General features: G+C 44.3%; 1 protein-coding gene across 4 annotated transcripts in view; it reads right to left on the bottom strand.

The window, feature by feature from the left end:
- PIGG (phosphatidylinositol glycan anchor biosynthesis class G (EMM blood group)) overlaps positions 1-14,374 on the bottom strand; it is a 166,713-nt gene that overhangs the window by 84,522 nt on the left and 67,817 nt on the right. For all 4 annotated transcript variants that reach the window (XM_074953613.1, XM_074953614.1, XM_074953616.1 and 1 more), the window contains exon 9: positions 11,676-12,130. In XM_074953613.1, the coding sequence (XP_074809714.1) occupies positions 11,676-12,130 (455 nt within the window). The remainder of the gene's footprint in view (positions 1-11,675; positions 12,131-14,374) is intronic.

The following is a 14,374-nucleotide window of genomic DNA, read 5'->3' as shown; positions in this document are numbered from 1 at the left end:
CTCACCATAGGACCTTCCTCCTGGTGTCTGATAATGCTTGTACACCTCAGCCCTCCAACAGTCCGCATTCTCACTCTCAGCTCCTAGTGCCTCTTGCTCCCAGTTCCTCACACGCACACCACAAACTGAAGTGAGCTCCTTTTTTAAAAACTTAGGTGCCCTGATTAACCTGCCTTAATTGATTCTAGCAGCTTCTTGATTGGCTGCAGGTGTTCTAATCAGCCTGTCTTAATTGTCTCCAGAAGGTTCCTGATTATTCTGGAACCTTCCCTGTTACCTTACCCAGGGAAAAGGGACCTACTTAGCCTGGGGCTAATATATCTGCTTTCTGTTACTCTCCTATAGCCATCTGGCCTGACCCTGTCACAATATTTACACAGAAATGCCCTCCTTGCTCCTTGGGGCCATCGTGATAGTGCTCTATAGACCATGCACTTCCCTGACAGAGACGACAAAGGCTTGCATGGGTCTCTCAAGGCCCTCTTTGGCTGACAAACAAGAAAGGTGAAAGATATACTGGAGAGAAGCTTGTGACAAAAACCAAGAAAATCAGAAAAAGGGAGAGGGCAGATGGTAAACTATAACTATTCAGCACACAAAACTATTTTAATGCGTTATGACTGAGAATTTGTAACTGTTTTTATCACCTTTTATATGACATTGCATATGCCTTATGTTTTTGTAATGCTGTCAACATAGTTTTGGAGTTCCAAAAGGTTTACATTGAATTCTCGCAAGAAAGGGAAAAAGGTCAGAATACTATCTCTGTTACATTAAGATATAATCCATTCATCCTTTATATGGAACCAAAAGGTAGTACATACAGTAACTCCTCACTTAACGTTGTAGTTCTGTTCCTGAAAAATGAGACTAAGTGAAACGATGTTAAGCGAATCCAATTTCCCCATAAGAATTAATGTAAATGGGGGCAGGGGAGTTAGGTTCCAGGGAAATTTTTTTTGCCAGACAAAAGGACCCGGCACACCTTTCCTCCTGCTGCGGCAAATCAGCTGGCTTTGGCGTTTTGGAGGCAGGAGGGAGTGGGGAGGAGTGCCAAGTCCTTGCTCCTCCCTCCTTCCCGGGGCAATCAGCTGGCTTGCTGCATTTGGGAGGCAGGGGGAGCCTGTGCACCAAGTCCTCACTCCTCTCCACTCCCTCCTGCCTCCAAAACGCCACAAGCCAGCTGAACCACAATATTCCTAAAGTCATTACCAATAAATGACCTCAAATTTCGAATGTAATGCCCTATTGTGTTAAATTTAAGAAAAATTCTCTCCCCTTCTCCACACACCCATAGCCCATGTGACCAATCAGAAAGAACTCCAAGCACTGTTATTCTCCATTATAAGAACATAGAATGTCCCTAGTGGGTCAGATCAAAGGTTCATCTAGCCCAGTATCCTGTCTTCCAACAGTGGCCAGGGCCAGGTGCCCCAGAGGGAATGAACAGAACAGGGTAATCATCAAGTGATGCATCCCCTGTCGCTCATTCCCAGCTTCTGGCAAACAGAGGCTAGGGACATCATTCCTGCCCATCATGGCTAACAGCCATTGATGGACCTATCCTCCATGAATTTATCTAGTTCTTTTTGAACCCTGTTATGGTCTTGGCCCTCACAACATCCTCTGGCAAGGAGTTCCACAGGTTGACTACGCGTTTGAAAAAATACTTCCTTTTATTTGTTTTAAACCTGCTGTCTATTAATTTCATTTGGTGACCCCTAGTTCTTGTGTTATGAGAAGTAGTAAACAACACTTCGTTATCTACTTTCTCTACACCAGTCATGATTTTATAGACCTCAATCATATCTCCCCTTAGCCATCTCTTTTCCAAGCTGAAAAATCCCAGTCTTATTAATCTCTCCTCATAGGGAAGCCGTTCCATACCACTCATCATTTTTGTTGCCCTTTTCTGAACGTTTTCCAATTCCAATATATCTTTTTTGAGATGGGGTGAACACATCTGCACACAGTATTCAAGATGTGGGCATACCATGGATTTAGATAGCGGTAACATGATATTTTCTGTCTTATTTTCTATCCCTTTCTTAATTATTCCCAGCATTCTGTTCACTTTTTTGACTGTCGCTGCACACTGAGTGGATGTTTTCAGAGAACTATGCATAATGACTCCACGATCTCTTTCTTGAGTGGTAACAGCTAATTTAGACCCCATCATTTTATATGTATAGTTGGAATTATGCTTTCCAATCTGCATTACTTTGCAGTTATCAACATTAAATTTCATCTGCCATTTTGTTGCCCAGTTTTGAGAGATCCTTTTGTAGCTCTTCGCAGTCTGCCCGAGTCTTAACTATCTTTAGTAATTTTGTATCATCTGCAATTTTGCCACCTCACTGTTTACACCCCTTTTTCCATATCATTTATGAATATGTTGAATAGGACTGGTCTTAGAACAGACCCCTGGGGACACCACTATTTACCTCTCTCTATTCCGAGAACTGACCATTTATACCTACATTTCCTACCCTTTAACCAGTTACCAATCCATGACAGCACCTTCCCTCTTATCCCATGGCAGCTTACTTTGCGTAAGAGCCTTTGGTGAGGGACCTTGTCAAAGGCTTTCTGAAAATCTAAATACACTATATCCACTAGATCCCCTTGGTCCACATGCTTGTTGACCCCCTCAAAGAATTCTAGTAGATTGGTGAGGCACTAAAACCATGTTGACTCTTCAACAAATTATGTTCATCTATATGTCTGACAATACTGTTCTCTATTATAGTTTCAACCAGTTTGCCCAGTATTGAAGTCAGGCTTACAGGCCTGTAATTGCCAGGATCACCTCTGGAGCCCTCTTTAAAAATTGGCGTCACATTAGCTATCCTCCAGTCATCTGGTACAGAATCCAATTTAAATGATCAGTTACAGACTACAGTTAGTAGTTCTGCAAGTTCACATTTGAGTTCCTTCAGAACTCTGGTCCTGGTGACTTATTACTGTTTAATTTATCAATTTGTTCCAAAGCCACCTCTAATGATACCTCAATCTGGGACAGTTCCTCAAATCCATCACCTAAAAAGAATGGCTCAGGTTTGGGAATCTCCCTCACATCCTCAGCCGTGAAGACCAATGCAAAGAATTCATTTAGTTTCTCCACAATGTTCTTGAGTGCTCCTTTATCACCTCAGTCGTCCAGTGGCCCCATTGGTTGTTTAGCAGGCTTCCTGCTTCTGATGTACTTAAAAAAAAATTGCTATTACTTTTTGAGTCTTTGGCTAACTGTTCCTCAAATTCTGTTTTGGCCTTCCCAATTGTATTTTTACACTTCATTTGCCAGTGTTTATGCTCCTTTCTATTTTCCTCACTAGGATTTAACTTCCACTCTTTAAAGGATGCCTTTTTGCCTCTCACTGCTTTTTACTTTGCCGTTTAGCCACGGTGGCTCTCTTTTGGTTCTCTTACTATGTTTTTTTAATTGGGGTATACATTTAAGTTGAGCCTCTATTACAGTGTCTTTTAAAAGTTTCCACGCAGCTTGCAGAGGTTTCACTTTTGGCACTGTGCCCTTTAATTTCTGTTTAATTACCCTCCTCATTTTTGTGTAGTTCCCCTTTCTGAAATTAAGTGCTACAGTGTTGGACTGCTGTGGTGTTTTTCCTGCCATAGGAATATTAATTTTAATTATTTTATGGTCACTATTACCAAGCAGTCCAGCTATATGCACCTCTTGGACCAGATCCTGTGCTCCACTTAGGACTGAATCAAGAATTGCCTCTCCTCTGGTGGGTTCCAGGACCAGCTCCTCCAAGAAGCAGTCATTTAAGGTCTCAAGAAACTTTATCTCTGCATCCCGCCCTGAGGTGACATGTACCCAGTCAATATCAGGATAACTGAAATCCCCCATTATTATTATTTATTATTATTGGGTTTTTTATTTTAATAGCCTCTCTAATCTCCCTGAGCATTTCACAGTCACTCTCACCATCCTGGTCAGGTAGTCGGTAATATATCCCTACCGCTATAGTCTTATTATTAGAATATGGAATTTCTATCCATAGAGATTCTATGCTACAGTTTGATTCATTTACAATTTTTACTTCATTTGATTCTATGCTTTCTTTCACATATAATGCCATTCCCCCACCAACATGACCTGTTCTGTCCTTCCGAAATATTTTGTTCCCTGGTATTACTGTATCCCATTGATTATCCTCATTCCAGCAAGTTTCTGTGATGCCTATTATATCAATATCCTCATTTAATACGAGGCACTCTAGTTCACCTCTTTTATTATTTAGACTTCTAGCATTGGTATATAAGCACTTTAAAAAGTTGTCTCCTTTCGGCTTTCTGTCACGATGTAACTGAATGGGACTTTTTTTTATTTGACTATTTCTGATCAGACTCTGTCTGTATTTTATCATTTTCTGTCCTTACTAGGACAGAGATTCTCTATTAATAGATCCTCCCCTAAGGGATGTCTCTGTCCGAACCACATGCTCCTCTGCACCTGTTGGCTTTCCCCCAGCCCTTAGTTTAAAAGCTGCTCTACAACCTTTTTAATGTTAAGTGCCAGCAACCTGGGTCCATTTTGGTTTAGGTGGAGACCATCCTTCCTGTATAGGCTCCCCCTTTCCCAAAAGTTTCCCCAGTTCCTAATAAATCTAAACCCCTCCTCCCTACACCATCATCTGATCCACACATTGAGACTCTGCAGTTCTGCCTGTCTAACTGGCCCTGTGCATGGAACTGGGAACATCTCAGAGAATGCTACCATGGAGGTCCTGCACTTCAGTCTGTTACCTAGCAGCCTAAATTTGGCCTACAGGACCTCTCTCCTATCCTTCCGTATGTCATTGGTACCTACATGTACCACTTTACTAACTTAGTGCAGTTTGGAATTATGCACTGAATGTTCTGCTTTAAATAATCTACATTAATTCTGCGCGTTCCATAATGACAGGTTTCAGAGTAACAGCCGTGTTAGTCTGTATTCGCAAAAAGAAAAGGAGTACTTGTGGCACCTTAGAGACTAACCAATTTATTTGAGCATAAGCTTTCGTGAGCTACAGCGCACTTCATTGGATGTATACTGTGGAAAGCGTAGAAGATCTTTTTATATACACACAAAGCATGAAAAAATACCTCCTCCCACCCCACTCTCCTGCTGGTAATAGCTTATCTAAAGTGACCACTCTCCTTACAACGTGTATGATAATCAAGGTGGGCCATTTCCAGCACAAATCCAGGGTTTAACAAGAACGTCTGGGGGGGGGGGGGGTAGGAAAAAACAAGGGGAAATAGGTTACCTTGCATAATGACTTAGCCACTCCCAGTCTCTATTCAAGCCTAAGTTAATTGTATCCAATTTGCAAATGAATTCCAATTCAACAGTCTCTCGCTGGAGTCTGGATTTGAAGTTTTTTTGTTTTAATATCGCAACTTTCACATCTATAATTGCGTGACCAGAGACATTGAAGTGTTCTCCGACTGGTTTATGAATGTTATAATTCTTGACATCTGATTTGTGTCCATTTATTCTTTTACGTAGAGACTGTCCAGTTTGACCAATGTACATGGCAGAGGGGCATTGCTGGCACATGATGGCATATATCACATTGGTGGATGTGCAGGTGAACGAGCCTCTGATAGTGTGGCTGATGTTATTAGGCCCTGTGATGGTGTCCCCTGAATAGATACGTGGGCACAGTTGGCAACGGGCTTTGTTGCAAGGATAGGTTCCTGGGTTAGTGGTTCTGTTGTGTGGTATGTGGTTGCTGGTGAGTATTTGCTTCAGGTTGGGGGGTTGTCTGTAGGCAAGGACTGGCCTGTCTCCCAAGATTTGTGAGAGTGTTGGGTCATCCTTCAGGATAGGTTGTAGATCCTTAATAATGTGTTGGAGGGGTTTTAGTTGGGGGCTGAAGGTGAAGGCTAGTGGCGTTCTGTTATTTTCTTTGTTAGGCCTGTCCTGTAGTAGGTGACTTCTGGGAATTCTTCTGGCTCTATCAATCTGTTTCTTCACTTCCGCAGGTGGGTATTGTAGTTGTAAGAATGCTTGATAGAGATCTTGTAGGTGTTTGTCTCTGTCTGAGGGGTTGGAGCAAATGCGGTTGTATCGCAGAGCTTGGCTGTAGACGATGGATCATGTGGTGTGGTCAGGGTGAAAGCTGGAGGCATGTAGGTAGGAATAGCAGTCAGTAGGTTTCCGGTATAGGGTGGTGTTTGTGAGACCATCGTTTATTAGCACTGTAGTGTCCAGTCCACATAAGAGATCCACTTCCTGGACCAGGCTGAGGTTGATGGTGGGATGGAAATTGTTGAAATCATGGTGGAATTCCTCAAGGGCTTCTTTTCCATGGGTCCAGATGATGAAGATGTCATCAATATAGCGCAAGTAGAGTAGGGGCATTAGGGGACGAGAGTTGAGGAAGCGTTGTTCTAAGTCAGCCATAAAAATGTTGGCATACTGTGGGGCCATGCAGGTACCCATAGCAGTGCCGCTGATTTGAAGGTATACATTGTCCCCAAATGTGAAATAGTTATGGGTAAGGACAAAGTCACAAAGTTCAGCCACCAGGTTAGCCGTGACATTATCGGGGATAATGTTCTTGACGGCTTGTAGTCCATCTTTGTGTGGAATGTTGGTGTAGAGGGCTTCTACATCCATAGTGGCCAGGATGGTGTTATCAGGAAGATCACCGATGGATTGTAGTTTCCTCAGGAAGTCAGTGGTGTCTCGAAGGTAGCTGGGAGTGCTGGTAGCGTAGGGCCTGAGGAGGGAGTCTACATAGCCAGACAATCCTGCTGTCAGGGTGCCAATGCCCGAGATGATGGGGCGCCCAGGATTTCCAGGTTTATGGATCTTGGGTAGTAGATAGAATATCCCAGATCGGGGTTCCAGGGGTGTGTCTGTGCGGATTTGTTCTTGTGCTTTTTCAGGGAGTTTCCTCAGGCCCTACGCTGGGGGGGGGGGGGGGTGAGAAAACCTGGATTTGTGCTAGAAATGGCCCAACTTGATTATCATACACATTGTAAGGAGAGTGATCACTTTAGATAAGCTATTACCAGCAGGAGAGTGGGGTGGGAGGAGGTATTTTTTCATGCTTTGTGTGTATATAAAAAGATCTTCTACACTTTCCACAGTATGCATCCGATGAAGTGAGCTGTAGCTCACGAAAGCTTATGCTCAAATAAATTGGTTAGTCTCTAAGGTGCCACAAGTACTCCTTTTCTTTTTACATTAATTCTGTTACACAAGTCTCTATATACTATGCCAGCCACTGTTCACTTAGGCCTGGTCTACGGTATGCAGTTATTTCAGAATTAGCAGAGTTAATTCAAAATAAAACTGATTCCGTCCACACAACCAAACCGTTTTTTTTCTATTTAAAGGGCTCTTTAATCAGATTTCTGTACTCCACCTCGGCAAGTGGAGTAGCGCTAAAATCAAGATCGCAGTTCCGGGTTACAGGTACTGTGGATGCAATTGGACGTTATTGGCCTCCGGGAGCTATCCCAGAATGCTCCCTTGTGACCGCTCTGGACAACACTCTCAACTCCGATGCACTAGTCAGGTAGGCAGTAAAAGCCCCGGGAACTTCTGAATTTCATTTCCTGTTTGGTCACCATCAGCACAGTCCACTGCCACAAGCAACCACGCAGAGTCCACCATCACAAGAGACCAGATTTGCAGTCCCAGATTTGCAGACAAGCTCCAGCATGGTCCGAATGGGAGGTACTGGATCTCATCGCATTTTGGGGAGACGAATCTGTTATGGCAGAACTATGTTCCAAAAAAAGAAACGCAAATACATACACTAAAATCTCCAGGGCCATGACGGAAAGAAGCTGCTCCAGGGACACAGCAGTGTCATACAAAAATCAAGGAGCTCAGGCAAGCATACCAAAAAAGTCAGGGAGGCGAACAGGCGCTCTGGGTCACAGCCCCATACATGCCACTTCTACTGTGAGCTGCATGCAATTATGGGGGGGTGATGCCACCACTACCCCACCACTGTCCATAGAAACCTGCAAGAGGGGAGTTGCATGGAGTGAGGACGACGAGTTACTGGAGGACGAAGAGGAGGACGACGACGACAGTGCACAGGCGGCAAGTGGGGAATCCGTTTTACCCCCTAGCCAGGAACTAGTCTTAACGCTGGAGCCAACAGCCTCTCCCCACTCCCAAGGCGGGCTCCCGGACCATGACCCTGGAGAAGGCACTTCTGGTGAGCGAGAGCCTGATTGAAGCCACGCAGTGGGGGGTGGGGGGAAACCCAGACATGCTGGGCTGTTCGTGTTTAGTTTAAAGGGCTCATCCCTCCTCAGAGCCTCATCGGAGCCACGCAATGGGTGCCGGGGCAGGGGGAGAGTGTTGTGTGAAGCGATCATCCCAGAGAGCCCGCAGGCCCTCCATTTATATGGCAAACCCACCAGGCATTGCTTGGTATGGGAAACGGGGCCCGGCAGTTTTGAAAGCATTGAAATGAATGAAGAAGCAGAACCCCGCATGCCCCTAGGGCTTACCATGGCTGCCTGCAAGCTGAATTCTGTTGCCTAGCTGCGTGTGATGGCTTACTCACACCAAAGTGGCAGGCACTTCAGTGAGGCAAAATGCAACCTTGTACAGAAAGAACATGTGCTGTGTACTATGAATTGCTTGTTTCACTGAGAAAATGTGTCCCCTTTGTTCTCTAAAATGTATCTTCTAAAATAGTACCCTCCCTTTTTCTCCTCCCGCAGGTGCAAATATTTCAACGTGGCCCCTGTCTACTCTGTCCCAGAGGCTGGTCCAGATTAGAAGGCGAAAAAAACAAACTCAGGACGACATGTTCGCTGAGCTCATGCAGTCCTCCCGCACTGATAGGGCTCAGCTGAATGTGTAGAGGCAAACAATTGCGGAGTTCCGTAAAGCATTAAATGAACACAAAGAGAGGGGGGACGCGTGCAATGAGAGCAGGCAGGATGCTATGGTCAAGCTCATGGGGGAGCAAACTGACATGCTCCGCTGTATGGTGGATCTAATGCAGGAAAGACAGCAAGACCACAGACTGCCACTGCAGCCCCTGTATAACCAACCTCCCTCCTCCCCAAGTTCCATAGCCTCCTCACCCAGACGCCCAAGAACACGGGGTGAGAGGCTACAGGGACCCACACAGTCAACCCCAGAGGATTGCACAAGCAGCAGAAAGTGGGCATATCCAAAATTTTGATTTGGTTTCTGGACTTGTCCTTCTCTCCTCCTCCACCCCTCTAACCCAATACCCGCCCCCTCCCCTGGTCTACCTTCTGATTTCTCTCAATGTGTTGTGCAACAAGTAATAAAGAACGGTTTTTAAACAATTGTGACTATTTCCTTTCATATATGTATATATAGGGGGCGGGTAACTTCTAGAGAAACAACCACAACTGTCACACCATACCCTGGCCAGTCATGAAACTGGCTTTCAAAGCTTCTCCGATGTGCAGCGCGCCCTGCTGCGCTCTTCTGATCACCCTGTTGTCTGGCTGTGCAAAACTGGCCACCAGGCAAGTTGCCTCAACATCCCATCCCGCCATAAACATCTCCTCCTTACTCTCACAGATATTGTGGAGCACACTACAAGCAGCAATTACAATTGGAATATTGGTCGTGCTGAGATCTAACCGAGTCAGTAAACTGCGCCAGCGCGCTTTCAAACATCCAAAAGCACATTCTACCACCATTCAGCACTTGCTCAGCCTACAGTTGAACTGCTCCTTACTACTGTCCAGGGCGCCTGTGTATGGCTTCATGAGCCATGGCATTAAGGGGTAGGCTGGGTCCCCAAGGATAACTATAGGCATTTCAACATCCCCAACAGTAATTTTCTGGTCTTGGAAGTAAGTCCCTTCCTGCAGCTGTTCAAACAGACCAGAGTTCCTGAAGACGTGAGCGTCATGCACCTTTCCCGGCCATCCCACATTGATGTTGGTGAAACGTCCCTTGTAATCCACCAGTGCTTGCAGCACCGTGGAAAAAGTACCCCTTGCGGTTTATGTACTGGCCGCCCCGGCGTTCCAGGGCCAAGATAGGGATATGTGTTCCGTCTATCGCCCCACCGCAGTTAGGGAACCCCAGTGCATTAAAGCCATCCACAATGGTCTGCACATTTCCCAAAGTCACTACCCTTGATAGCAGCTGGTCAATGATTGCGTTGGCTACTTGCAGCACAGCAGCCCCCACAGTAGATTTCCCCACTCCAAACTGATTCCTGACTGACCAGTAGCTGTCGGGCGTTGCAAGCTTCTACAGGGCTATGGCCACTCATTTCTCAACTGTGAGGGCTGCTCTCACCTTGGTGTCTTTGCACTTCAGGGCAGGGGACAGCAAGTCACAAAGTTCCATGAAAGTGGCCCTACGCATACGAAAGTTTCGCAGCCACTGGGAATCATCCCATACCACTATGCAGTCCCACCAGTCTGTGCTTGTTTCCCAGGCCCAGAATCGGCGTTCCACGGCATGAACCTGGCCCAACGCTACCATGATCTCCCAATCACCACATGCCACGCTTCTAGGAACGACTCTGTCCATGTCCTCATCAATATAGTAATCGCGCTGTCGTCACTTCCTCACCCAGTTTTTCAGGTACTGCACATACTGCTGGATAATGCATGAGGTATCTACAATGGTCAAAACTGCAGCGGAGATCTGAGCGGGTTCCATATTTGCCATGCTATGGTGCCTGCACGGGTAATCCTGGAAAAAGGGTGCGAAATGTAGGAGAGCAGAGTGGCAGAGGAAGAGGTGCTGTTTGGTTCACGATAGGTGAAAAAAGGTGGGAAATGGTTGTCTTCTGTAGCTTTCACGGAGGCAGCAGCCCAGGACAGACAACATGGAGAGGCTCGGTAGTGTGGCAAGAGCGGGAGAGCAGAGTTGATGGGAGAAGCTGTGCTGCTCGGTTCACGATGCCCGAGCAGAGTTGGCAGTGGAAGCCGTCGATAAGGAAGAGAGAAAGAGTAGATACTTATAGAGATTACATAGAAAGACGAGAGGAAATGAGAGGTGGATTCATAGTACCGGGATAGAAGCGGTGCACTGTACTGCACCGTCTGCTGAAAGCAGTATGGCGTCTGCACGCCAAAAAGGCGCAAAACGATTGTCTGCCGTAGCTTTCACGGAGGGAGGAGCGACTGACGACACACACCCAGAAACACCTGCGATGTTTGCCCCATCATGCACTCGGAGCTGAACCCAGAATTCCAATGGGCAGCGGGGGCTGTGGGAACTGGGGGATAGCTACCCACAGTGCACCGCTCCGACATTCGATGCTACCCTCGGTACTGTGGACGCACTCCACCGAATTCACGCGCTTCACCGAATGTATAAAATCGCTTCCAAAAATTCGAATAGAATAATTTTGAAATAATTTTGTACTGCAGATATACCCTTAGTTATTGAAAAACATTAAACCGCTTATAAAAAAACATGCTTTCAAGTTTGCAAGAATTAGATTATAAATCTTGATTAGTGCTAAGGACAATAGCCTAGTGGTGGTAAATACATTACACAGGACAACTACTCCAACAAGAATAGTGAAAAAACTCCGCAGCACTTAATACTCACTTCCTTCAACTATTTACAGTATTTTCTATTTACAGAATATTAAATCATTATCCCCTTAGCTAAACACAAAGACAGACATGAAATTTTAAGTAAGTAGTAACTATTATCCAACTCAGATACCCACCTTGTCAACCAATGTCCAAAGTCAGGTCGATGAGCCCACTGAACTCCCGTCTGATTTAATGAACGAAGTAACCGACAGCAAATAAGGATGATTAATGGACTTGCTAAACCCATCCACTTTTCTGAGCCTTTTAGGAATTCACCTGAAAAGGTGACTTTGACCAATTTTGAGTCACATGATGGTATATCAACCTTCCTGCACTGGGTGGTTTCCTCAATATCTTCAAAATTTTGTTTCGCAGCAGTACTAAGCTGAAGATCACATTCTTTCACAAGAAAGTAGTGTCTACAAATTTCCTGGCATAGTGCCAGGCAAAGAGTATTGATAAGAAAATACCAGGTTTGGTGCTCCTCTTCTATAAAGCTGCTTGCTCCCAGGCTCACAGCATAGCCAACAGTTCCTGCCAAAATGAGTACATCTAGTTCTGACCAGCTGGAACTGGAGACAGCTGGGTTCTGTGAACAGAAAATGTGTCGGTGAAATAATCTGAAAAACATATTACTTCAGTGTGTTTTTAAAATGTGCTTACAGTTACTTGTTCAGTGACAACAAATCCTAAGCAAAAAGACAAATTATGTAATTTTTCTCAATGGCATTTCCCGCACTTTTACTCTTAAATAAGGGTAATGTTAGTGTAATCCACTGATTTAGCACCATAACACATTTAACTATACTATCATTTTATATCTCCGAACGTCTCTCTGAATAATCACCAATACGCACTTCAGCTTCAGGTTCTCTACAGTCACGTGACAGAAGGCGTGGAGCAGCTCTTTCTTGTTGCACATCAATAGATCTAAAAATAGAACTCTTGCAGTAATAAAAAAATGAGTAGAGATACCACTAACAAGCACCACTCTAGATCTCTAGTCATTCTTGGCTTGATAAAGTGAAAAAATCATCTCAAATTACCAGCAGCTATTGCAGACATCTTGCTGCCTATTGCTACCTTGCAAACTGAACGGTGTATTTATATCATGATAAAGAGAGTGTTAAATGGGGTGTTTAAATATGTATTTCACATGTTATATATGGCTACAACAATACTCTTGGCCTGATTTTTTCATTATTTCAATTTTCTGCTCATTGCAGCTACATAGAACCATCCTCAATGTCCACGGCTGGGAAGAGAGGGCTATATACCAACGAAGCATGCCAATGAGCACTTTGGGAGAAGTGCTGCCTGAACAATCCTTTCTTTTAATTGTAAGTAATTTTCTCTGTTGGGAAATACACTAAAGAAACAGCATATCATGAATAAGAACTATTGATACTTTAAAGAACAGTAAAGAGACTATTTTAAAGCCAAATCCCAAACATGGTAAATGATTTATATTTAAAAACAAATTTCTCTGAATGCATATTCTGTAGATTCATTTTCTTAGCTATGTCCTCCTCCACTTGACCTTGTGAGCAGACTTTAAAAAAGCACTGAATATCCAGGAACCTTATACAGACTAGTCAAATGTACTTTCCCCAAAACCGTGTATAGTGCACCACGATTTCTAAGCTTTAGTTCTTTTTTTAGACCTCTCCCCCTTACAACAGACAACTAAGGAAAGTAAAGTGATATTATATTAAACATAAAATCATGAAGTCTGAAGACCACTGACGTAGTTCACTTCAGAACAGATTTAATTTCCTAAGCAACACGCCACAGCTGTGAGGGTAGGAGAAATGTGGTATGTATGGAAAGCACATACTACAGCTTACTGTGCTATTTGACATGGTTTAAAATTAATGTAATGGTCAAGCCATTGTATCTAAAGATGGTGACTAGCTGCAGTGGCCCAGGACATAATATTTTGTTGCACAGAGTACCTTGCTAAAAGCACTGGCCATGGTGTGTGGAAAACTGTCCTGTGAAGACAGTTATATGTCAGCCCAGCTAAGCAATCTAGTTTTTCTACACTAAGCAGCTGTTATTAAATTTAAAAAGTGTTCTCCCAGAAACAAGCACCTCCAACAGTTAATTTGACAGTTCTGATTACATGGAGGACACAGTTCAACCCTGAGATGCTTACAAGAAAACTAGTTTGTGCTCAGCACGTTTGGTTTTGCATGGTCAGTGATTTCACCTTAAACAGCTTGTCCTAGTAACCACTGCAGGGTTTAATCTCGATCAGAAAAACATTTGCCAACAATTAAACATTAGTATTGTATGTGAGAGATCACAATTTTTCCTGTACTTACAAAGTATCTTCATTATCTCAGACATTGCTGTGTGGTAACTGTTGGACATAGTTATTGTTTCTGTGCCATTAAGTACTGACTTCAGATGTAGAATGATAGAATATCAGGGTTGGAAGGGACGTCAGGAGGTCATCTAGTCCGACTCCGTGCTCAAAGCAGGACCAATCCCCAACTAAATCATCCCAGCCAGGGCTTTGTCAAGCCTGACCGTAAAAATATCTAAGGAAGGAGATTCCACCACCTCCCTAGGTAACGCATTCCAGTGTTTCACCACCCTCCTAATGAAAAAGTTTTTCCTAATATCCAACCTAAACCTCCCCCACTGCAACTTGAGACCATTACTCCTTGTTCTGTCATCTGCTACCACTGAGAACAGTCTAGATCCATCCTCTTTGGAACCCCCTTTCAGGTAGTTGAAAGCAGCTATCAAATCCCCCCTCATTCTTCTCTTCCGCAGACGAAACAATCCCAGTTCCCTCAGCCTCTCCTCAGAAGTCATGTGTTTC

The sequence above is a fragment of the Natator depressus genome, chromosome 5 (genome assembly GCF_965152275.1).
Source record: "Natator depressus isolate rNatDep1 chromosome 5, rNatDep2.hap1, whole genome shotgun sequence".
NCBI lineage: Eukaryota > Metazoa > Chordata > Testudines > Cheloniidae > Natator > Natator depressus.
This window is presented reverse-complemented; position numbering and strand designations above follow the sequence as displayed.